Genomic DNA, 23,782 nt, shown 5'->3' with positions numbered 1-23,782 from the left:
GTTGAGCAAATAAACAACCAATCTTCCCCTGCTGCCTCCTCCCCCGCCATTACTAAAATCCACTGAAAACTCTGTATAACCATTATTTGATCTTTTTCTGCAGCATCCAGAGAAGCCTGTGGAAGCAACCACCTGAAACAGTCCTCTCAGCACTTTCCACCTGTGTGCCTTATCTCTGAATCACCATTACTTTCTACTGGCCCCGAGACAATCTGCTTGTTGTTAAGCATTTTCCCATCTGTTTTTGCCTCCACGCTGGATTTCTCCTGGATCCCACAAGCAGTGACTTGTTTTGAAGAAAAACGACCCAAATGAATCAGAATACAATTTGAAGAGCTTTCCACATGCAGTTGCTAAATCCTGGAAGGCTCCCTTCAGCATTAGTGGTTTCATAGTTGCTTCAGTGGTCTGGGCTAGCAATGCCCTGGAAAGCAGAACTGGCCTCTGACCTCTTTGGCCTCCTGGGTTCAGTGTTTGCCTCAGATTGTTTTCACTCCTTTTTATTCAGACCTGTCTTTTTTTCCCTCAGCTCTTCTTCTCTTACTCAGGTGGCATTGCTCTTGTGCAAATATATATAACTTTTAAATCATGGGTGCTCTGTTTCCACCTTGTGCTTTTTGTATTTGAGTATTAAATTCATTTTATTTTGAATCCAACAACATTGCATTGCTTTTTGTAGGGTCATGGAAGCATGTCTGGCACGTTTAAGTTGTCACTGAGAGGTTCTTCTCCAAGCAGAATTCAAACCATTACACTACAATCTGCCCTAGACCCTTCCTAGCAGCTGTGTTTATACAGCTCCTAGCAAAATGGGTCCCTGATTAGGGTTTTTGAATAGCTCATTCACTGAAAAAATGGCAATTTGAACCAGCTAAAGCTATTTAAAAAAAATGGGATAATAAATGATGAAAAGTTTTGGTCTGAAGAAATGTCAGTGGCAACGCCCTGCCAAATTTTAAGCCCAAAACATTATCACCATTAGCATCACAAAGATTAAGTTACTGGAATTTAATTGGCAAGAGGTGTTTTCACTTTGATTTTTTTTAATAGCTGAAAATTTTATTTGATAGAGACTGAAAACTACGTGTTCAGAACAGTCACCTGAAAAGGTCAAAGTTTGGTTATATATGAAACAGAGGGCAGGTTCTTTATCTTGTAGTTGTCAAGCAACAGTAATTTTGGGGCAGTTTGATCTTGAGTAAGAAACTGAACATCAGAGCAGTTCTGGGATGGCTTCACACCTGTCCAGACAACCTGTTTGAAAAAACAAAACCCATTCTCTGTTCTGACGGACACAGATACACGTTACAGACCGCGTGTGTTGGGCAGGTGAGTTGTAGCCAGCTGTTCTGTTCCTGCCATGCAAGGCGATCTCTTTGTGAGGTTGGAGAAGCAATAGTGTGCCAGCAGCAACGCCTTTTGGTGTGCAGGGAGCTCTACAGGCTTCAAAAGTGTTAAAGCTGGAAGGAAAAGGTGCCTCATCTGGCTATTCCCCATTGCAGTTAGCAGCTGCATTTTTTATATTCTGGAAGTTTGGTTACGTGCTTTCTTGCCGTGGACATTGGCACTGAGCAAAAACAAGCATATGTTAAGGCATGGAAACACAAATGCTGCTTCTGCTCCATTAAACTGGAACACATGATTAAAGGACCAAAAGTTACTTTGTCTGACAAACTCCATATTTAAGTGTTTTTTAAATCGTAAACCAAGACCAAAGATTTATAAGTTTGTGTCATGATCCATAAATCTAGATCTCCTCTTGTCCTTTTACGCTAGACAAATGGCTTGTAGAGGAAATTGTAGTGGTTTGGATAAGTCTAGGTTTCAGCAGTCAGTCCTCTTAGGTCAGACGTGTAAGAAACATCTGTAATTGTTTGAGGAATTTGGCAGTCGATCTTGTACTTAAATCATATTTTCCCCTTTGAAAGCTGGAAATGTCCGTGCATAAACTAGACACACAATCCACTTACCTCTGCACTTGTGGAATTACACAAGGTATCAGTTTGCTGTTTGTTACATTGCAAATCTGACTGCAAGGTTAGAGCAAATTGATACCCTGATATAGTAAAGGAGAACAGCTTGAGATTCTTCTAAAACGTTTTTGTGCCCCAGAATAAAGCCTAACAGTTTTAATGGAAGTTGTCAATAAGAAGGAGGCTACTCCAGTGTTAAGAATTTGCTGCTTTGGTTTGGATTTTGACTAAAATCAAATGGTTCTTTGAGTAAACTATACAAAGCCTCCCTTCCAAGCAGAATAGCTAAGTTATGTGCATAGCTGTCACACACTGGGCCTCTGAGCACATGTAGCATACGGTTGTGCATAGTCCGTCGAAAGAACAAGGTCCTGATCCTGTAATGAGATCATGCGAATTCAAAGCATATTAAATTTAATCCTGGTTTTCAGGATTATATGCTACCAATTTAAAATTGTGGAGCATAAGAAAGACATAATGTTCCTGACTGCTCACTGCAAAAAATTAGGCCCAGCTCATTTTGAAGTGAGTCTTTGGTTCTGCTACTGAAAGCAGAATTTGGTAAATGGGCTTCACTGGGAGATTTAAACTGATGTCTGGTGACCTTTGTAAAGCAGAACAAATGATTGCTATGTTTGCGAGAATTGTATTAGTGCTGGATGCTTCTGGTACAGTCTGAGCAAATGAAATTTTAAAGGCTGTCTGTCTGTCAGCCAACTTTACCTTTTGATTGAGTCTACAAATGCTATAGCATAGGCCCTCTAGGCAGGAATTTGAGGCGCTGCTTTTTTGATGCCCTGATCATTTAATTCTTTCAGAAAGTAATTTTGCTTGTAGCAGAAAAACATGATGAAAACAGGCGGAATCCTGAATAATGAGTTAAAGTCAATTCCTGTGTGTCAGATTCCTGCATAGCATGTCCTTTTTTGGACACAGTAGTCATTCTAGCATCCCAAGAAAGAGGCTGTCACACAGGTGCAGAATACAGGCTTCATCTCTCAGTGTTTTGGCTCAGGAATGACCAAGCATAACAATCAAATATTTGAGTTTAACCTAGTTCTTAGTAAGCAAAGAGACAAAATTAGGCAAGACACCCTCCCTCCAAAAAGGCAAGCCAAAATTTGCAACCCTCATTATGTTTGGTTTTTTTTGTTTGTTTTTTGTTTTTTGGTATGAATAACCTCTAACCCTAAAGAGAAATGCTAGTAAGTTTACTGGGATAGCTTTGAGCTCAAGAATGTGCTAGAGCTCTTCCTAACAGTGTTCAGTGACCAATATAGTGTGATGCCACACCTTCCCATCCATCTTCAGCGTGCTGCTTTATTCTAGGGACAAGCTTAGTTGGTGTTGAGTAGTCCTTCTGAGGCAGGGATTGTTACTGCGGACTGACCGTGCAAGATTCTTACTTATTCGAGAGGGAATGAAGGTGGAAGAATTGTCTTCCTTGAAGCCAGTCCTGGAACAAAAAATACCCTTACTGTCTTCAGTATGTTACTACTACAGCACCGTGGAAAACAGACGTAATTTTCTTGCAACGCTTTCTGCCACCTCCTTTACTCCTGTTTTCCTCAGTTTCTCTTTGTCCTCTATACTTCTTCATTGCTACTCTCTTCTATGTTCAGCCGCTGTCTCTGTTCTCACTGATTATTCTTATGCACACTTAGTCCAAGGCAGTCAGATTTAACTGCCTTTTTTGGCCTTTACTCCCTGGGAATCATCCACATTATTTTGTTCTCTTCCCAGGGCTTTTTTATATGCCAGTGCTGGCATGTTTTAGCCAGCCACAAGCCTCCCTGCCGAGCAAGTAGTTGATAGCAACAGACTGGGCATTTGGCTGGACTCAGCTGAGTATTTCCCCTTTGGGATATCCCTGGTGGCTGCTGCCATGCTCAGCGCAGTGTGTCCCAGTTTCTGTGTATGTGGTGGGGGTGGCAGGAAGGGCTGGCATAGAAAGTATACAGCAATCTGGCATCTTCCACAGCCACACAATTTTATTTTCCCATGGAGAATATAGGTTTCCTTTTCAGGAAGATGAACTCCTTTGGAAGATATACATATATTTTTTAACATTTTCAGAGGAATACAGTGTAGTATTTCTCTTGTAGGTCTGTCTGGATCCCTTCAAAAAGCTGCAATGAGTAAGTTAGAGGTGAGTGGCAGTTGTCAGTCACAGGTTATACTCGTTCACTGCTTTTCTTAGGCAGAGTGAATTGCCAGATACAGCTCTCTGGGATGTAGCAGGAAGCAGTGCAGCATTTCCATTTAATTGCTTGTGGAGATAGCTGCAGGATTGTGGTGTCAGAAAATATTGCTAGACCTCAGGGGATTTCTTGGCATTTTGTTGCCACAATAAGGTCACGGTTGTCACAGTGGCTTAGTAGACACAGAATGTGTGTACAATTATTTATGCAACCTGAAAATGTAATGCAATAATAAAATACTGTGTTTATGTATCTGTGACTTGCATTCTTGTCCTTTAATGATACTTTTGTTCTCTGCTGTATTGTTTAAATGCGTTTCTCATATTTGAGATTTATAAAGATGTTGAAATGTTATTTTCTGTCTGATCATATTTTGCAACCAGTCTTAAATACGATTCTGTTTGTGTCTCTCAGCTGTCTTTATTACCTAGACATTTCAGTTTTGTAAATCCATATTTATAAGGAATTTGTTCCACAGAAGAACTGCCATTGCATTGTTAATACTGGCATGACAAGCAGCCTGAAGATGAGGTGTCAAGCATATATGGACAGTTTCCACTTGAGTTTTCTCGACTGTCCTAAAGCCCAGACAATCCATGTTGTGGAGCATTTGCAAAGTAATATTGATGCAGCGCAGAGATGCTGATGAATTACAGGAAAGCAAACGCGTGAGACAAAAATGAGGTTGCTGTGTCTCCACCCCTCCCCATAGCGGGTCCAAAGTTGGCTTTGTTTGAGAACAAACGGGTTATCTGCCTTTCTGTGTGTCAGAGTTGAGATCCTGTTCAGGGCTGTTTTCACTGTATGCAGGATGTTAGCCTTCAGCAGGAGTGGATTTTTTCAATAGAAATTATCTTAGTTGCTCAAGGTGTGAAAAATGCTTTCTTTGTATTGTGTTTTTAAAGATCCTTTTCCCACACTGTAATCTTTGTGCCTGTTCCTCTTGTCTCCTGTGAGATGTTTCAGTTCAAGCATCATGGTTAACTCAAAGAGCACTCACCCTACGAACAACATGAAGAATGCTCCGATTACCCTCTTGCCTGTATCTGAGATTAGACCATGAACTCTTAGCTGAAAACACCCCTGGCAGGTTGCTCATACGCACAGTCGTGCTGGCCCAAGCAGAATTGCTTACATTAGTAAAAATGTCAATGTGAACTTGCAGTGCTACTTAGCAAAGTCATCGGCACAGTGGTCATAGGAGAGTATTACTGGAGTAGCTTTCTGATGCTTCTTTGTGCTTTTATTATCTCCATTTGTCATAGCCTTAGTGCCTCTCACTTCTGGGTTTGCTTTTAGTGGGAGCTTTGTTTCTCTGTTACGATACATTTGAGAAGTCACTGTTTTTTCTCCCAGAACTTAAACTGGAGAGAGATTTTTCATGTGTTGGGGAACAGATCTGAAATCCAAGCTAATCAGACTAATCCGATAAAATAGCCTTTAGAGTGAATCTAATACCAATCTACTGCTCTGTAAAAAAGCATATATAAACAATATTTATTGTCTGTATCTACAAGAGGAAAAAGAAGGAAAAAAAAGCCTACATGTAGGATGGCTGCTATCAGTTACCGCAGCAGCAAAGCATTTCCCAAGAACAAAGAACATGATAATCACAGTCCGGTACGTTAACCTAGACCTTCTAATAAATGTATGTGCACAAACCCAGCCTCTCCGAGAAAGGAGGGATTGAGCTGAAAAACATCCTGGAAACCTGGAGGATTTTTAAGGTGAATAGAGGGAGAGAAGAGAAAAATGTGCTGTAATGAAAGATGGCTTTGGAGGATGTGTGTATGTGCAAGGAGCCTGAGGCAGGAAGTGGAGGGTAGAAAATTCAACGTTTTTAAACACTGACAAATCACCTGCATATGCTTAATGGTCTGACAGCATCTCCTCACTGGCTGCATCAACATTAGGGTTATTCATCACTTCTATAACATCATAGCATTAGGTAACACTCGCACCCTTCCTATCAATACCCATTTCTGCCTGCCTGGTGAGCTGAAGAACAACTTCCTACAATTACTTCAGCAGGGAAGCACATAAACGAGCAGGTCGTGCTCTGCTTCAGATTACGTGATTTATGTCTCCGAACCACTTTCATGTTTGTCTGCCACAACCATTTTAAGCTTCAGTTGTTGATTTCAGAAACTGCTATTCTGCTATCCATCATCAAAGGTTTCGGCAAAGGTTTCTTCTGATCAAAATATTTGTATTCACAATAGTCTCTTAGTGAGACTTCCCGATGTCTCTTTTGATGTAGTTTAGGAATGGTTGGAAGTAATAAAACATATACAAATGGAGAGTTTTTCATAAGGATAGAATTTGTTTTGAGAAGCAGTAGTATCTTTACCATTTATTACTGGGAATCAGCTACACCATCACGTTTGTTGGGAGACAGCCATATACAGCTAGGTTTTTGGAAAGCTGCTTTATAAGAAGCATCATTCATCACTGATCCACTGAGAGGCCTTGATGCTGCCAAAATTGATGGTAAACCATCAACAGTGAAACTGAAATAAGAATTTAGAGGCATCTTTTGTGTTTGTATTTTTTCATATTTACATGTTTTATGTGTAGGTCTTGTTGATAGTTTTGTTGGTGATGGTAGTTATATTGGTCATTCACATGATTTGCCATGGATGATAGCCCTCCCTGTTCCAAAATACTATTTGGTACTTATGCTGTTAAGCTCTTTGAAAATACTTCATGTATAAAACGATGAGATGTTGTTGACTAAATAATGTGTGGGAAGATGATGATCTGGGGGTGGGGTCCATTTGCAAATAACAGAGACCAGATCCTCCTGCTCAAAATACAGAGGTTTTGGCCTTTAACAGGCTACGCACATGATGATGACAAGTCATTTAGAAATGCGTTCTGATTTGACCATGCTTATGAGTTTTCTTGTTTTGGCTAAGTATATTTCTCTATCTGAATTTTCCTGAGGGAAACATTTTAAGCAGAGTTTAAATTAAACTTTAACATTCACTGTTTGTAAGAATGAACATTGTATACCCGATCACAGAAACTACACTTTATGCTAGAGTGCAAGTATCAGAGAGGACTTTGGCATAACAAACACAGGATCCTATGCAAATATTCATAGTGGAAAAGGAATTAATCCCTTCGCCGAGGGCCAGCATAAATCTTTCAATGGCACATAAGCCTGCTTTTGAGGGAGCAGGTGCTTAGCAAACCCTGAGGATTCAGATTTCAAAACAATCTGTACTCAGAGTTGACTCATGCATATATCTTAAAAAACAAATTTTCATATTCTTCTTCTCTCATTAATTTGCTATAAATTCTATATACTGTGAATTTCGCTGTAACTTACATGGCATGCAAAAATTCTGTACAAGCAGAAATTCTGTATGATCATCTCAGTCTGGAGCAGGACAATATCAGCCTTAAGTTGGGATAGAACAAAGCTGTAATTGACGGTTGGCCAGGTCTCCTTGCCAAGCTGCTCATTTTGATCATTCATAGCAAGAGACCCTTATTTTGTAAAAAATCCTTTTGTTGAAGACAGCAGACAGGTTCTATTCTGTCCTCCGAGAGGGTGGCGTGGTGCCAGTGTCAGCAGCCAGCAATCCAAAGTGTTGTGTTTAATCACAAGATTAATTTTTCCTTTTATTGGCTTTTCCTTTCAGTATCACAAAGCATGACATGTTGTAAAACAGTAACACTAGTTGAACAAGGGTTGGCTAGCATTGCCGAGCCCCCTGGCTATGTTGATAGCAAAAATGAACATTTGGCTTGATGTGCAGCCAGTAGAGACTCCCAGGAAACCAAACTGGGAAAACACACTTGTCAATGAATGGGCCATGTGCCTGGTGAAGAGGAAGCAAGATGCACCTGGGTATAAGAGCTGCAGTGGGCTCAGATTCTTTGTTTCTTACAAGTTTCAAACAATAACAGTTTCAATAGCATCTCAGATACCCGAGTTTTCAAGCTATAAGTCCGATCCATTAGCGGTCTGTGGTTAAGTTAGATTCTGATTATTTTAGCCTTGGACTGGCCATGTGCAAGTTAGCTTCCAAAAGGAGATGGCAGTAAGTTAAGATCAACTTAAAGATTTGTACTGATTCTACGGAACACTATGACTGCAAGAGGTTGTGGTTTTTACTGAATCATGTAAATGACTTTTTTTTTTTTTTCCAGAAGGATGATGCTAGATTCAGAACTTTTATTATCCTCACAATGTGCAGCAGTGAGCCCGTGAGCATCTGCAGTGTGCTATGCCATTATGCAGAAATCTGATCTTAGGTAGGAGAGCTGGTGGTGGAGAAAAAGGCAGGCTTAGTCTGTTTCCTCCTGTAATGTCAGCAAAGAACCATGTTCATTCATCGTCATTCTGGGAGTGGAAAGTATAGCAGAGTTTGGTGTGGGTGCAAGAACTGGTAAGTCCCTGCTTGGCAAAGTAGGGTATGAGAGCCTTCAGAGCCCTCTATTTAGAAGATTATTAAATATATTGAAACTTAGATGTACCCCCCTCTTTCTACCATCTCTATTGTAAACGATGAATTTTATGCTCTTCAAGGTCAGTGCTGCTAAAGGAAGATGACAGAACCTTACTGTATGTACAGGAAGATAAGTGTACCCTCAGGGCGGCGTTTCTTTAAACTGAGATTTGTTTGTGGATTTGAATAGTTTTACTGATATCTTCACCTTAAAGGCACAGATTTGTGCGCTGTTTTTAGCCAAAGTTGCATTTTATCAGTTTGTCACAGACAATAGGTAGGGCAAGCAACAATCAGTTAATCTACTCTGTGAATAATGTAGTTGCTAAAGCATCAAGGACCGTTGCATGGCACAGTCCGATGCTGGTGCTAGTTTGTGAGGGCTGGATTCCCATGAAAACAAAGGTTTCAGATTGCTGTCTTGATTTGCAGTTGGTTTCAATGCCCATTTTACAGGAGCTGCTTCTCTTGAGACTTTCCTCTGCTAAAGGTCCTTCTGCAAAGAAACTGTCCCGTGACTGATGCTCTTGTGGAAAGATTTCAGTAACTCAAAAGTAAAATCCATGAGTGGTTCTCGTGCACTATGGTGCTTCTATTGAGTATCACTTTTTTAAATAGACACCATATGGCAGCTCTTGAGGAAGCAACCTAATTTCATTTTTCAAGGATTAAATTTTTAAGCCATTCCTCAACTCCTGCCTGTTCTCTCAAGGAGCTAAAACCTGGTGGGGGGGATTAGGTATGGTTGTGCGTTTATGTTAATATAAAGTGTTGAATGGAGATTGCAGAAGGAAACTGCAAGCAAACAGCTGTCTTTGCAAACTTAGTATTTATAGCAGAATTAAAATGCCGTATTGTTTAGAGCATTATTTGCCTTGGGCATTGGCTTAGACAGTCACGTTGGCTTGGACAGTCGCGTTGGCCGAAAAGAATTTCCTAACTCCCTTTTCCACACAAGACAAGATTAAGTAGATAACAGCAACAATTGGCTGTTTTGATCTGGCCTTGACATATGTTCCAAGCATCTACTTCAGCGTCCAACTGAATTCTTTTTCTCTTCCATGGCCGCTGTGCTCTCCTCCTACTTTACCATCACTGCCACTTATGCCCCATTGGGGGCTTCTTTCTGAGCTTTCTTTCTGGTCAAAAGTGAACAATTTCAAAAGATTCCTGTTCGATAGTGTGTAAATTCTTTATGTACAGGGAGTGTTCCTGACACATCAATAGTATGCAAAGCCTTTTGGAGTTAAAGGAAAGCTCCATTGAAGGAAATAAGTTCAAAGAGAAGTTACAGGATACGCATGAAGAAGCTTTAGTCTTCTTGGTAGCCAAGAGCCCAAAAAAGTTGTTATGACGGGTGGGGATGGTAATGAAAGCTGGAGACACCGAACGACAGAATATTCCTTTGGAGAGCTTTCCCTGAAATGTCACTGGCTGTTCCCACGCGCCGTCCCACCGTCTGCTGGGAGAAGACTTCTGATCAGCAATGTATGTGTGTGCCATAAGTTCCCTGCGTCTTGCCAGGCCCCCAGGCAGCTCTAATCAAACCTTGTTTGACATGCTTCCTTGGTTTCTCAACAGAATTTATCAGCTGCCATGGAGCAGTGATTTCAGTAGTTCAGCTCTTGACTCAATTGGATGTTGCAGGAAAAGCTGTAAAAGTCCTGCTTCTTCCTTTCCTTGTGCTGCTCTGCAGACGGGGCCATCTGGTACAGGGCAATGTTGGTGACAGTGCTGCTGGCCATCTTCTCTAGAAAGCAAAGATCAGAGGCTGCTTTCTTCCCTTTTGACCAGGGGCAGGGCTGGCTCCAGCTGGTGCTTAATTTGGCAGTGCTGGCAGGTGGTTTGCTGGTTCTCTGTGCGTGGTGCTACAGTCCTGGTTGTACCACCTCTTCGTGCAGAAGGAAGGAATGCTCTCGTGCAGGAAAAAAATCCCACATTTCAAAGCCCACATTGTAAGCAATTTTGCTTAAACGTAGATTCAAAGCAGACCTGGAGCCTGGCACAAGGGGGTTGCAGCTATTGGTGCAAAAGCTTTGGGGGTGTGGGATTTACAGCCACATTAAGACAGAGAATAACTGGGAGCACCTGGAAGCTGAGCAAGTATCTCCAGTTACACCACTGTCTTCTCGCTGAGCTGTGCTGGTGAGAGATGAGGTAACACTAAATGATTTTAATACCGACAGCATTTCTTTATGGTTATTTAGTTGATGCATTGTCAGGATCTCACAGCAAGCGCTGCAGGCACGACTGCTTGCACTGGTTTGAACAACGATGTTTCAATGCACAGTCCAACTGGTGATGGAGAATTAGGGTGGATCATGAAGAATCTTCCACAGAGCAGAAGGTGCAGAGCAGTTTACTAGAAAAGTTGCTTCGGTGATTGAAATCAGAATACTTAATTGAACTGGCTAAATAGCCTGATGGACGCGCATTGCAGATTTGCACTGATGTGGTAGATCAGTGTTAGCCTTGGCTACGCTAATGCAATTTTTCTAATTTCTGCAGTTAATTATGCAATACTGGCTGGCAGCATCCACCTGTAAGGTTGTATCCGCTCTCCGCAGAAAGGAGATGTTTGAGGAGCAAAACATTTCAAGGTGACTGTCACAGTCTTGCCTCCCCTTGCGAGCAGTACACAGGATACAGGAAAGTTTTTTTAGCACTAAAGACAAATAAACAGTGATAACTGATTGACTAAAATGTGACAGTATGGAAACCGAAAATTGAGGGGAAGGTAGAGTAGCACATTATTGCAGTGCTTTTGTTTGCCGTTCACTGAATATACAGAAAATGCTGCCATAAAAAACAAATGTAAAACATGCCTTTTCTATTTACTAGAAAAAAGACTTTGTGCCTATTGAAAAATTCAGAAATTTCCAAAACTCAGAAGTTGCCAGAGAAATAATGAGCAAATGAATGTGTCTCTTCTGAAAACACTTTCTGATCCAGGGGATGCAGTTCTTATTTTGCCTCTTTGCCTTTGCCAACTTTTGTGCAGCCGTGCTGCAGTTAGAATAGATGTCAAGTCAGATGCAACTGTTTGTAATATTATTTGCACACAAAGCAAGGTGTGGTGTTAGAAGTAGCTTTCAACACAAAGGTAAATGACAGACAATAGAATTCACTAACAAAAAATACATGTTTTGTTGGTTTGTTTAGCCTACAACTTCACTAGTTTAAAAAAAATAAATACTTGAACAAACAAATAGAGGGTCTAGAACAAATCTTTATCAGTCTGCAAATGAACTTGATTCAGTCACTGATTCCTAAACTTTTAGATCAGGTCGTAACTGGTGGGCTCGGGCTCGCCTAGGCCCCACTAGCACAGCAGGGCCACATGGGACTGGCACTTTCACCATTTACCAGGGCTCTGCGAGACAGCTGCAGATCGTTTACTCTGCCTCCTGAGTCACAGTTTAGGAACCCTTAATCCAAAACGAATGCTGTAAATCGGCCCCTGTGGACCCGGCGAAGTCAACCGAGCTGAAGATGGATGGGAAATTACAGCAATTTGCAAGAGAGATGTTTCAGAGTGGCTCTGCCTTTCGTGATCTGTACTCCTAACTCGGGGAGGGGGAGCTGGACATTTATTTCACTGTGATGCAGACGACAGCTCGGAGCCTGTGTGCAGTTTTTTTGCTGGAGCTCTCCCGAACGCAGCATGGTATGTGTGCAGCACGGGGTGGAGGAAAAACAAGTCACGAATCCTCTAGCCCGTCACCACGGGCTTGCTTCCTGTTTGAAGGGAGCCGAGCACTTTAAGTTCTTTTCTTTGTCGCTGGCTGTGCTGTTGTAAATGAGCAATACAAGATTATATGTAATTTGAACGATTCAACGCCTGTGTGTTTGTGAAGGCGAGCGCTTGGAGTTGAGTTGAACACGTAGGAAACAAGAGTCTGGTAGAAAGCGGATCTGTTCTTCCTTGCCTGCTCCTCCGCTCTCCTGCCAGGGCAGCCGTTCGGCCAGAAGTGCACACCCAGCATGACTTTTAAGAAGGGTGCAGCTTTGTTGAAATGGTTTAACTGCACAGATGCTGTGCTGTCCCCTCGCCCCTTTGTGCTCCCTCGCAGGGAGGAAGGAACCAGGTTCGGGGAGGCTCTGGTGGGAGCACTCTCTCTGGACAGACTTCTTGCTTTTTTTTTGATCCATTACAGTGCTCTGGAATCACTTTAACCCTTTCCTTGTCTGCTGGCACAAATTGTGAATAATTTTTTTAAAACTCCAATTTATGGCTGGCTTCTGCTCTCTTGGCATCTGTTGCTGTTCAGAATGAGGATACTTAAATTTTCTTGCTGGCTGTGCTCACTGTATCTTTAGCATAACCATATCATTATCTCGAACCTTTTCCTTTTTTTTTTTTTCTTTTCTCTAAGACCTTGACAAACTCAAGACACGGTTATGTGAATTCAAGAGAAGCAGGGACTACTAATGGAGCTGCTGCATAACCGTTACTACAGACTCAGGGCAGATACATTGTCTCATCTTGTGCAGCTAACACAGGAAACATGGAGCTTTTGCTTTTCTTTTTAATAAACTCTTGAAGGCGGGCTATTTTCTGTATAGCCTTTCAAGCACTGAGTTTTGCAACTCAGAAATACTAACAAGTCTCAAGTATCTTCTAACTCAGTGAAGATGATTGCTTTTGTTCTTGGCTTGAAGGGACCTCTCCAAACCACAGCCTCCAGATGTCCCAGGGACTGTGGTCTGCCTTGAGCCTTGGGGAGGGAGAAAAGAGGGAAAATGAACCCACTTCATGCTTCGAAGGGTAAATACAGAGTTAAAGTGCCTGCAAGGGCAGCACTCAGTTTGGGGAGAAAAGGGAGAATCCAAACAACTTTTGTTTAATTACAAAAATCAAAGTAAGCACTATGAAAAGTAAACAGACTTGTTAACTTGTCAGTTGCTTGCTCGATCAGGTATTGTAAAAGAATTAAAACCCTGCTGATAACCATGTTTAATGTTGAGCAGTAAATGTTGAAGAGCTGATAAATGCATGTGTCACTTGTGCCTGAGGAACAAACAATATAAAAGGCTCTTTTCCTAACTGCAGCTTACAGAAACAAGCCTGTAAGTGTGCTGAAAAATTAAGCATAAACAGCACAAGTGAGAGCTCAGGGAGGGCTGCTGTGGCAGAATATGAGGAAAGAGGATGGTCGCCACTCAGCATCTGTGTCTGTGCCTGACCTGCAGCAGTGTAAATCTCTTGATTCAAGGAATTACTGGCCTGGTGTTAATAGTAACCGATTTTAGCCATTTCCGTAAATCTGTGTAATCCTAGTTGGTGAACTTCTCTTGAGACAGTCTGTAACACTTTCCAGTTAATTTTTATTGACATACTTTTGTATGCTTTTGAAAACAAAACTCCCCAACACTGCTGGGGGAGGGCAGTTAATGTGAAAGGTGAGATGTGCACCGGGTCTAAAATGTCTGAATTGTGGAATCGATAGGCAAACTGGTGAAAACCATAACCCTTGCCCAGGTCACTTACTCATACTCATAACTGCTAGATTCTACTTCCTCAGATAAATAAAAAAGAGACTTTTTTTACTCCACTGAGTGAGTGAAAAATATTTTTGTACGATTCAAATGTGCATCCTGGAATTGACACGTGAATTTTTATTTTTTTTTGTCTGAAAAATAAATTGCTTTTCTCATTTACCAAAGGGTACTTTGGGGATATAGCATCCCAGAACATGGTTCGTTTTCACTGTGTTGCCCTTTGGAGTCAGGTACAGTGTACAACATTTGGAGAAGTTATGAATTTTCTAATAAGTTTTCTTGAGAATATGAATTGTGTATCTCTGTGCTTGGATTTTCCAGTAGTCATGTTAAAAAAAAAAAAAGGGGGAAAAAAAATTCCCTAACAAAAATTTTTATGGTAACATACAAGAACAGGAAAACTGTGCTATGTAATAAATTCATAAAACAGCTTCAGGAGAGGACTGTAGCTACTGGGATACTCATTTTTTCCCCCCTCTTCAAATCAAAGGAGATAAAAGCACAGCTCTACCCTTGCAAGCTTTGCTTATATCTCTGTGGCTGTTCTGTGATCTGCAGCTCCATGCTTCTCCTGGCCATTATGGTAGGCTCTGTCTGCTGTTGAAGAGGAATGTAAAAGGAATTAAGGTATCCCAGAGCTGTAGACATTTTCTGGTGTAAGCCAAAATGCTTGTGGCATACGATTCTCAGGAAATACTGGAGGGAGGAAGAGGAGAAGGAATAAGGGGTTCATTCAGAAAGTCTCAAACAGTAAATTATTTCCATTCCTGTGTGTTAGCTGTTTAGCAAGAAGAAAATGTTCATATTTTTCTGAAAAGCAAGATGATGTATCCTACTCTTTAAATTAAATCAAGGGCAAAGAAACCAATGGATGAACTTCAGCAAAGTTCAGGAGCAAGAAGATATTTTAAAAGAACACATACAAATGCTAACTATTGCTATTGGAAGTGATAGAAGAACTCCACAGACAAAACATCCCATAGTTCAGATCTGTATCCAAACCTCTTGCTTGACAGTTTGGCCTGGAAATTTTTCAACGGTTAAATCATAAGATGCTTGACGCTTCTCATTCTGGTCCCAGCTGGGAATCTGGAAAGTATAATGCTGAAGCTGAATATTCACTTTGATTCTTGGAAATAGGAATAAATTTAATCTCTTTTTTTTTTTCCTTCTGAATTGGTTTGCCTGTTGCATATTGTTTGCAGATGGTGACACATATGCCATTTCCATAGTCTTCTATTTTGGTACAGGAGCTGCTAATTGCCCCATTTTGACTCGGGAGTGTATTAAGCTTTGTTAACGCATATCAGGTAATTGTAAACCTGGCTTATGTTACTGAATTATGGCAAGAGATTTGGAAGATTTTTAATGCATGAGGTCCCAGGTCCACAGCATAATTACACCTTTTCTGATAATTTTGTGGTTCTTTCAAATCAACATCCCCCCAAATCACAAAACCACAGGCTGTTAGTGAAAGCTGAGACATTAATATGAAAAACGCCAGAGCAGCTACCGAATGTCCACTGCAGTATGTGAGCAAGCTACTCCTCTGTCTTTGGAAAGCAGTGGGTTTTGGGGTAGAGCAAATAATGCACAACTAAAGCAATGATGTGTCCCTGCCATTATTTCACCTCCACGGCTGCCACTGCGATCCCCACCTTGTTGCACTTCCGAATCTGTTGGCAAGACACAAATCTGTATACCAGGTTGAATCCCATTTCCCTGTCTCTGTAATTAAGATTATATTGTCTCTCAGGATGTTTTCTAAGCAACGTAATTTTGTTTTCTGTCAACCTGAATTGAATACCTGTGCACCAAACCAAATATTGGAAGATTCCTGTTATATTTTGCCCAAGCTGACAGAAACATTTAAACCTAAGACGTTGATGCTGTGTTTCATCGTTTCAATAAAAAAGACGGTTAGTATGACAGTCACCATGTATTTTAGTTTTTTATTGCTCCCCAAAAGCATTTTTGTTTTTGGTAGGTGCTGTAATAAGATTTTACCTGCAGGAGAAGCTGCCACCAGAAGGCAGCCCTAAAGCTGTTAGGCGGCGAGCAGGGACGGTGCAGTTGTTGCTGTGCAGGCAGGAGAGGCTTGGGATTTGGGCTCGGCTTGTGCCGCTAAAATTGGAAACACTTAATCTAAGCTGGGGGGGCACAGTTGTTTAATAGCTTGAGGAGACTCTGCCTGTGCCTCTACCTTAGTGGCTTTTTGTGGTTTCTGTTGAGAGTGCGTGGGGACAGCTGTGAGTCTCCTGCGTACAGCAGCAGCAGTACCGTGCTCTTCTGAGGCACGAGGGCACGGATTTTGCTGCTCAGCCTTTTAATCTGCCACAGGATGATGGGGCGCAGAAAAGAGAAAATAGAGCCTGAAAGTTACTTGGTGATTTTTTGGGAGACTCAAGGAAGGGGGAACAGCACCGTATAGAAAAAGAGAAGACATTTTTAATGTAGAAGTGCAGAAAAAGCCTGTTCAGGCACTGCTGCTGCCTGCAGGTCTCCCTTCCCAAAACTAGGAAGTAAAATGAAGATGATGATGTTACAGGGGAAGGGTGAACATAAAGAGAACAAGCTAAAGTTTGATGTTTCTTCATTTTGTGAATGCAAATGGAAGAATGCATTTAATTTTGTAACATTTCCAGTGTGCTGAGCAACGTTTTTTTGTTTTATTACTGATATTGAACCCTTGGTTTTGTTTTCAACTGCATGCATCTCTTGCTTTCAATACAATCTTACACATTTGCTTGCTGGCTTGTGTGTCCCGCTACCCTCTGCTGGAAGGAACGAGGATTTTTCAGCTGTGTCCTAGTGCCCTGAAAGAGTCCCAGCCTGCAGCAGAAACGGGCTGTGAACTGGCTTTGAGAAGCCCAGTTCTGCCCTGCTGCTGCCTGCTGGCATCCGTCCTGCAGAGCCAAGACCAGGTGTATAAAACATTGCTTAGTGTCAGGATGGTGCGGGGCTGGGTGAGGTGGTGCACATGGGGGCTGGGATAGCCGGGTGCTGAGCTAGATGACTTGTCCTATTCTGTTTTGTTACCTTGGCCCCAGTGGTGAGGTCTGTGGATCGCAGGATTAAGCTGTTGCCAAAACAGACTGAGTCACTGATGAGTCCTCTGATGTCCTGGCTGGAAAGGTGGCTGGCACCAGCTGGTGGCTTGGGAAGGGGTAAAACGTCCCAAAGCAGGTAGACACAGGGGGGTGTTCTCCCCAAGGGTAAAGTTTCTTTGATAGGCTAAAATATGAAGGTTGTCTTTCATTTTTATTATCTTCTTAGCTAAAGAAATTTAGATTTTTTTTTCTTAAAATCTTCACATATTAAGGCCTCCTTATACCAGCCATGCAAATACTCTTTTTCAGCATCGTGAGAACAAAATACATAATTGTCATGCTCCCAGTTCAGGTTTCCATAAAACTCCTTTGGGAGGATATTCCAGAGGGAAATTAAAGATGAGATTCTAAGAGAGGCTTTTGTTTTATTATTATATGTTTTCTCCCATACTTGACGTAGGAGAATGTTTACCCTGTCTGCCCTATCTTCTGTATCTGTTTGCAGTAGAGATACATCTATCTCGTTGTTCTGTTCATCTCTTCTGTAAAATATCAAGTCCCTAATCTTTCTGGTCCATGTAGGGAACCTTTCAATACCTGCAGTAATTTTGCTGCATGTGTCTAGAAATCCTCAAACGAGAGCTCAGGCTAGGACTGGCTTCCTTCCCTGCACCAGCAAGCTCTTGTACAGATAAAAGAACTTGCAGAGCAGCTCTGAAGCATGTTGTTCAGGCCATGGACAGGTATTGTTTCCAGATTTCAAAGGCAATACATGATCCAGACAAGTCTGCAAGAACCTCTGGTCTTAATTAGTTGTAGATTTCCTGAACAGCTCTCTCAAGTCATGGAAGAAATGTAACTGCTATTACCAGCCTCACAGGATTTTCCTTCCTCTCGTTCGTACAAGACTCTCTGACAGCCCCAGCACTGCAACAAGCAGCTGGCAGATTTGTCAGGGCTGGCTGGATACCAGGGCGCGTTCCCTCCTCAAACACCTGGAAGGCAGCAGGGATGTCAGACCTCGCCTGCAGCTGGACAGGCCTTTGCACCCTTCTGTCTGAGGCCATGCATCGTCCTTGGCAGGGCTCTCTGGAGTCTGGCATGTGTGTCAGAGGGAGAAGGTCCTCTTATAAAATACTCCCTGCTAGGAATCGCTACCCCTGCAGCTCTGCAGCTCTTCTCAGTGCAGAGACAACTTGCCCTCTGATGCAAACCAGTGAAAGGTATCCTGACCCCCGGGCTGTCTGGGATTAAGCTCAGACACCTGGGCTGTCTCTGCTGGTGCCCCCTGCTTTTCTTCTTTTCCCCATGTATTGAAAAGCATGTTACGTTACCCAGTTCTCAGCTAATGCACTGAGGACATGATAACGCAGTCGACAGAGTTCATATTAATCGTATCTTGTGCATATTGGCTCATTGTTAATTAAGTGCCACATGCTTTTATCTAATAGGTGCTGTCTTTGAGTTAAATAATTTTCTCCACTAGCTGTAAAAGGATGATGGCTCTTGTGAAATTTAATTTCTTTCTACTGAAGCTCATATGACAAAGGGACATCTAAAAAGTCAAATGAATTTTTCAACAAGGGTAATGTATACTGTATCTTTTCCCTGATGTCACCTCTCCTCTCTTAATATTTCTCTACCTGTTACTCTCTCATCACAGCATACTTATAATGAAGTACCTTGCTTCCACTACACCAGTCTCATGAATTCAAACACTGAACATGTCCTGGATGTGTTCTCCCAGTATGTGACCAGGGAATGCTGTGAGCAAAGTCTGCACAAGTCCTCCTCTGCCTCTAGCTGGGGTCCCCCTAAGTGTGTTGGAATTAAGGTTCTGATAACTTACTTTAAAAACTGACTCTGCAGCCCACTTTACATTTCTGCATCGCTGGTAGATTCATGCATGTTGACAAGAATAAAGGCAATGCGGAAAACCCCAGAGAACAACTCTGAGTCAGGGAGGAGCCACCCTGTGCATTTTTTCCATTAGAGCAACAAGGGATCTGACAAGTGCAATTTCATCTATCCTGCAAAAAGTTGTGTCAGTTTGCTGAGAGGTCGGGAAGATCATGAGGGTCACTAGTTGTGTAAAACCCAAATAAACTGTGTTCTTCATTACTCACAGAAATGATGCTGGGGTGGACTCAGGATGAGGGCCTGTCTCTTTTTAGCAGTGCTATAGCATGTGTGGCGTCACTTTAATAATTCTGCTGTTTACAAATTAGAAACGCATTTGTTTGCATTCCATATAGCTTCTTTGAAAACACTCAGAAAAACTCAGCTTGTATAGCATGTGTGACCCTTTCAGATATTAGAAAGCATCTTTCAGCCTTGCTGGACACCGTGCTGGGCAGCTGGACTGTGGTTACTGCTGGAAACGGTGCACATGGGAGCACAGCCTGCAGGCAGTGCAGCCACATGCACTGAGGACTCAGCTGTGTTCTGAGTTATTGGTTCATACAGCATCTTCTGGAGGTAATTCTCCCATTTCCCATTTAGCAAGGTTTCTGTGGCTTGATAATTCCCGTATGTGAGTTTTGGAACGGGCTGAAAGTCATTCAGCTGTTGCAGTACAGAGATGCTGGTGGCTAGCCATAACCAGACAGAACTGCCCAGGAATGTTACTGGGCAGCAGTCCCTTCTTTTTCTAACCGAGTGGATTTAAAACCGTTTCAGTGTGACAGGACAACCAGTGCATCTCCTGATGCGGTTATTCTGCAGTGACTCCTCCCTGTCCTCTTCTGCCATGACCCAAAGGCCACCCATACACTCAGGTCTCCATTAGCAGCTGGAAAAAGCAGGGGTTGTTTCCAGCTGCTCAGCATGGTACTGATAAAAGGTTGGTGCGTGTCTGGGAAGCCTCTATTACAGTCATCCTTGCATCTTCCAGCTTGTGTGGTATTTTAGGCTTTGCAAATGTGGGGCTGAGAAAGCAACCCGGGAGTTAAGGGGGCTTGTCTCTGAATCCGTGCACTTGCTCTGTAAGCCATGCTTGGAGTCCACTCTGATTTGCGCATGCACTGGCAATTGGCTCCTTTCCATGATGTACCAGAGGCTTTACGGCTGCTCAGGGTGATTTTGTTTGCAACCCGATAGATGCTTGAAGTGCCACGAAGACCTACTGTCGCATTTTGATGTGAGCATTAGCCTTCTCTTAATATAAAAGTGCTATTGTGTACTCTGAAATCCAGCCTACACATCCCCTAGAATCAGTGCTCAATGGATAACTTCAATTTGAGGTGTAAATAAAAGCTGGGCATTTCAAGTGATGCTTACGCTGTTATAAGTGTATTACTTTACAAGTACATCAAAACAAAAACTCTGCCCTGGGCTTTCACTATGTCAGTAACTGCTAACCAGCTCCAGGTAGGTCCTTAATTCACTCACAGTGATGCAAATTTCAGATCGGTGTGTGAAGAAGGATTTGCTGTTTTGATCTGGTTTTGTGAATCGGCCCAGCCACTGCCTGCCCGAGCCCTGCTGCGCTGAGCAGCTGAATGCAGCTCCCAGCAGAAGCCTGTCGGCTGCTTTTGGGGGAGCTGTACCAGGTGTCTGGTGAGCATGGCTGCGGAGCACGCGTGTTGGATCCAGCACAACGCAGGCCTGACTGCTCACCGGTCACTTGTAAAGTCACGTTGGATGTGTAGCTTGTAAGAATATGTCTTATCCAGTGGCTGCAGCGTCGGTCTGTCCCCGTGCAATAGGCCTGGGATGAGCGGATGACTTCTGAACTCAAGGATGTTGATGGGTACAGTTATCCCCACGGTCATCTCGCTCGGTTATCGGTATTGTCACTCCTATTCCATGTTTCTCCCACATCAGTTCACATGACAACAGCGTCTTTTCTCGGATATTTGGGGACTGCTTAAAAAGGGAGGAAGGCCACATGCTCCAGAGCGGTCAAGCAGCTTTGTGAAAAGGGGAGAGTATATTTTACTTTGGGGATGATGTATAGCCCAGATAAGACTTTTCACCAAGGACTATTATATCTCAAGTTGACTTTTTAATTGATTTAGCTCTTCTGATCTATACTTTGCCAGACATGAACCACTAGCCTTTGGACTGAGTCCAGGGTGTAATGGAAAGTTCACTGAAACCCCATCAGCTTTTGTTAAACCTGAGTGAATTTCAGCCCAGCACATTTCTTATGAATAATTAAACACAGTTAAGCAGGTGATGGATTTGAACCTCTGGCACTAGTGTTCAGCTATATTTCATGAGGAATGGTCTCATGAAATTCATGGGTTTTTTTATGCTCTTTTCTCTTTTTTTTTGGCCCCTTGTGATGGATAACTGTATCTGGCAACCCAGGGTGGATATTTTTGTATCTCCCACTCATTACCAGCATGAGCTGCTCCATGTGGCACTCGGCTCTCATCAGTCTCTGTTTTTCAGTGGTACATTCTCCAGTATTTACTTCTCCTCTTCCCATTTTTATGTAACGTTTGGAGTTGTTATCCTTTACTTTAATACCACTTTCTATCAGTACAACTGCTGTAGTCACAGTGAGGGTGTAGTGCTATGGCAACAATATATTAGCTGCAGTCTTGCCAATGAGTAAGACGCGGTGCAGAAATTAGATGATTTATTGAAATCTCAAGTGGCAGAACTGAGCAAATGACCTGGCTATCCTGATATCCCGAGCCTTCTGCTGTTTTCCCTGGACCTGCCGTTCTCTTTCATGTTGGTTATGACACTCAGATCCATCCTCCCCTGACAGGCTCCAGCGATGCCTTTCTAAACCTACTGATGACTTAGCACCTTGGAAAATATTTTTAGCTGTACAATAATCTCCCAGCTATCTTTGGCAGTGAACAAAAATGGAAAATGAGAGCTGTTTTTTTTTCCTCTGTTACTATTCCACAAAGGTACTTTTCTGTGATTTCAGGGTAGGAGGGAGCACATAAATGGAAAAATCCCTCCCAGAGTGGGCTGTGTGAGGAATGTGTTAGATTTCCACTGCTAAAGGCTGAAAGCTCGTCTGTTCTGCGCCCTGTGGTGCAGACGGGGCTCTGCACGCCTGAGCTCTGGCGGTCACCCCTCAGGGTGCTGTCTTGCACCTTCTCTGTCCTACATACCTGGGTGGAGTGGGCCCTAAGGCACTGTACTCGCATCTTATTCTGAATTCTTCTAAAATTTGGGTATTTGGAATGAGTCAGTTGATTGCCCTTATGTTTATGGTCCATGTGGTCCAGTGCTGGGTTAAGCGCTGGGGGGACTTTCGCCTCTCTGTACCCACGATGTGCCATTGCAGCCAGCCAGACCCGTGGGCCCTTCCAGGGAAGGGCAGCTTGTAGGCAGCCCGGGATGCTTGGTCCAGCTCCCAGGGTTGCTGGATATCAGAGATGTTAGAACATCCTTGGTCAGATGCGGTGATGATTCCTTACACAGCATGGGGATCCCTTACACAGATTTCACAGGACACAAATTGGTGCATGGTTCTAGCAGTCAGGGTTTGGCTAGAAGCTCCTGGAGAGGTATCGAACAAGGACAGGCTGCTGCAGAGTTAAGGACACAGTTTGAAAGTTTTCAGTGACATTAGTGCCAGCACTTAGACAAATTATGTTTGCTTGTTGGCCCCTCTTATCTAATTAGTCTCTACTTCACTGGGCTGCTTCTACTTGGATGCACAGAATCAGCTGGTTGATATTACTCTTTTAACCACCCTAATGGTGTAAGAAGATGATTCAAGTTAAGAGGTGCTTTATTTTCCATGTTATAAACCCATGGATTGTGATGTGTTGTGGAAATTAATTGTTTTGTTGCATACCAGCCATCTGCTTGAGTCCGAGGGGAAGGATGTGTGGGAATCTCAGATCAGTTATTATTAGGTGCAGTTGAGCAGTCAAGCGGGCAATCCTTGGGGTCTTCTCATTAGATTTGAGTAAGTATCCAACGTTTGGGTGCCTGTCTGTACTCTTGATGTTCCCATGTCTTCTCTGTCCCCCTGCACAAGCAGATTTTACCATCTTTCTGTTAGAAGAAGAAGGATTGTAGGCTCCTGCTCCATGTTCTGCTCTTTATCTCTGGCCTCCGAGCACCCAGCACCCCGAGAGAGCCCCATGTGTGCATGTACCTGCTTGTTGTGCTCCAGGCAGAACATACAATGGACCTCGTTCACCAGGTACATCACAGACATGCCGTCACACAGCAGCCCACCAGCGCGAGCGGTGTGCCTCACCACTGTCTGCTTTGGGACGGGTGCTGGAGGCCTGGTGCTGGGCTCGCAGGAGGCAAATGCCGGGGCCAGCAGCCTTGCCCTAGGAGAGGCACTTGGAGATCTGCAAAATCAAAGGCGATCCCTTCTCTTTGGTGGGGTGGGGAAGACGGTCTGTCGGTAGTTTGTGTCTCATTTGGAACCAGGGTGGAGGGGGAAAGCAGATGGCTTTCAGTCGCTCTGCAAGCCAGTGTCAGAGCCAAGACTAAAACACGATTCTTAAAATCCCAGGCTCCATCCTCCATGTCCTAATGTTTCTCTAAGCATGTGTAAGGTTTTAATGAAAATAAAAACCAACAACCTTAATTTGGAGCAGGATTCAAGAAAAATGTCCCATTCAATTACTTAATGATGGCTGAACTGTAATTATAAGACA

The 23,782-nt window shown here is 42.8% G+C and overlaps 1 protein-coding gene across 7 annotated transcripts in view; it reads left to right on the top strand.

Moving 5' to 3' along the window:
* ZDHHC8 (zDHHC palmitoyltransferase 8) overlaps positions 1–23,782 on the top strand; it is a 120,371-nt gene that overhangs the window by 58,460 nt on the left and 38,129 nt on the right. For 3 of the 7 annotated variants that reach the window (XM_080559775.1, XM_080559774.1, XM_080559776.1), the window contains one exon: positions 104–10,791. The exons of 3 other annotated variants lie outside the window; for them this stretch is intronic. In XM_080559775.1, the coding sequence (XP_080415901.1) occupies positions 10,787–10,791 (5 nt within the window). In that variant the 5' untranslated portion in view covers positions 104–10,786. One more of the 7 variants, XM_080559777.1, reaches the window with a different exon arrangement.

The sequence above is a fragment of the Anser brachyrhynchus genome (assembly GCF_964034855.1).
Source record: "Anser brachyrhynchus genome assembly, chromosome: 17".
In the NCBI taxonomy this organism is placed as follows: domain Eukaryota; kingdom Metazoa; phylum Chordata; class Aves; order Anseriformes; family Anatidae; genus Anser; species Anser brachyrhynchus.
Note: the sequence above shows the minus strand (reverse complement) of the source record. Positions and strands in the feature narration are given on the sequence as shown.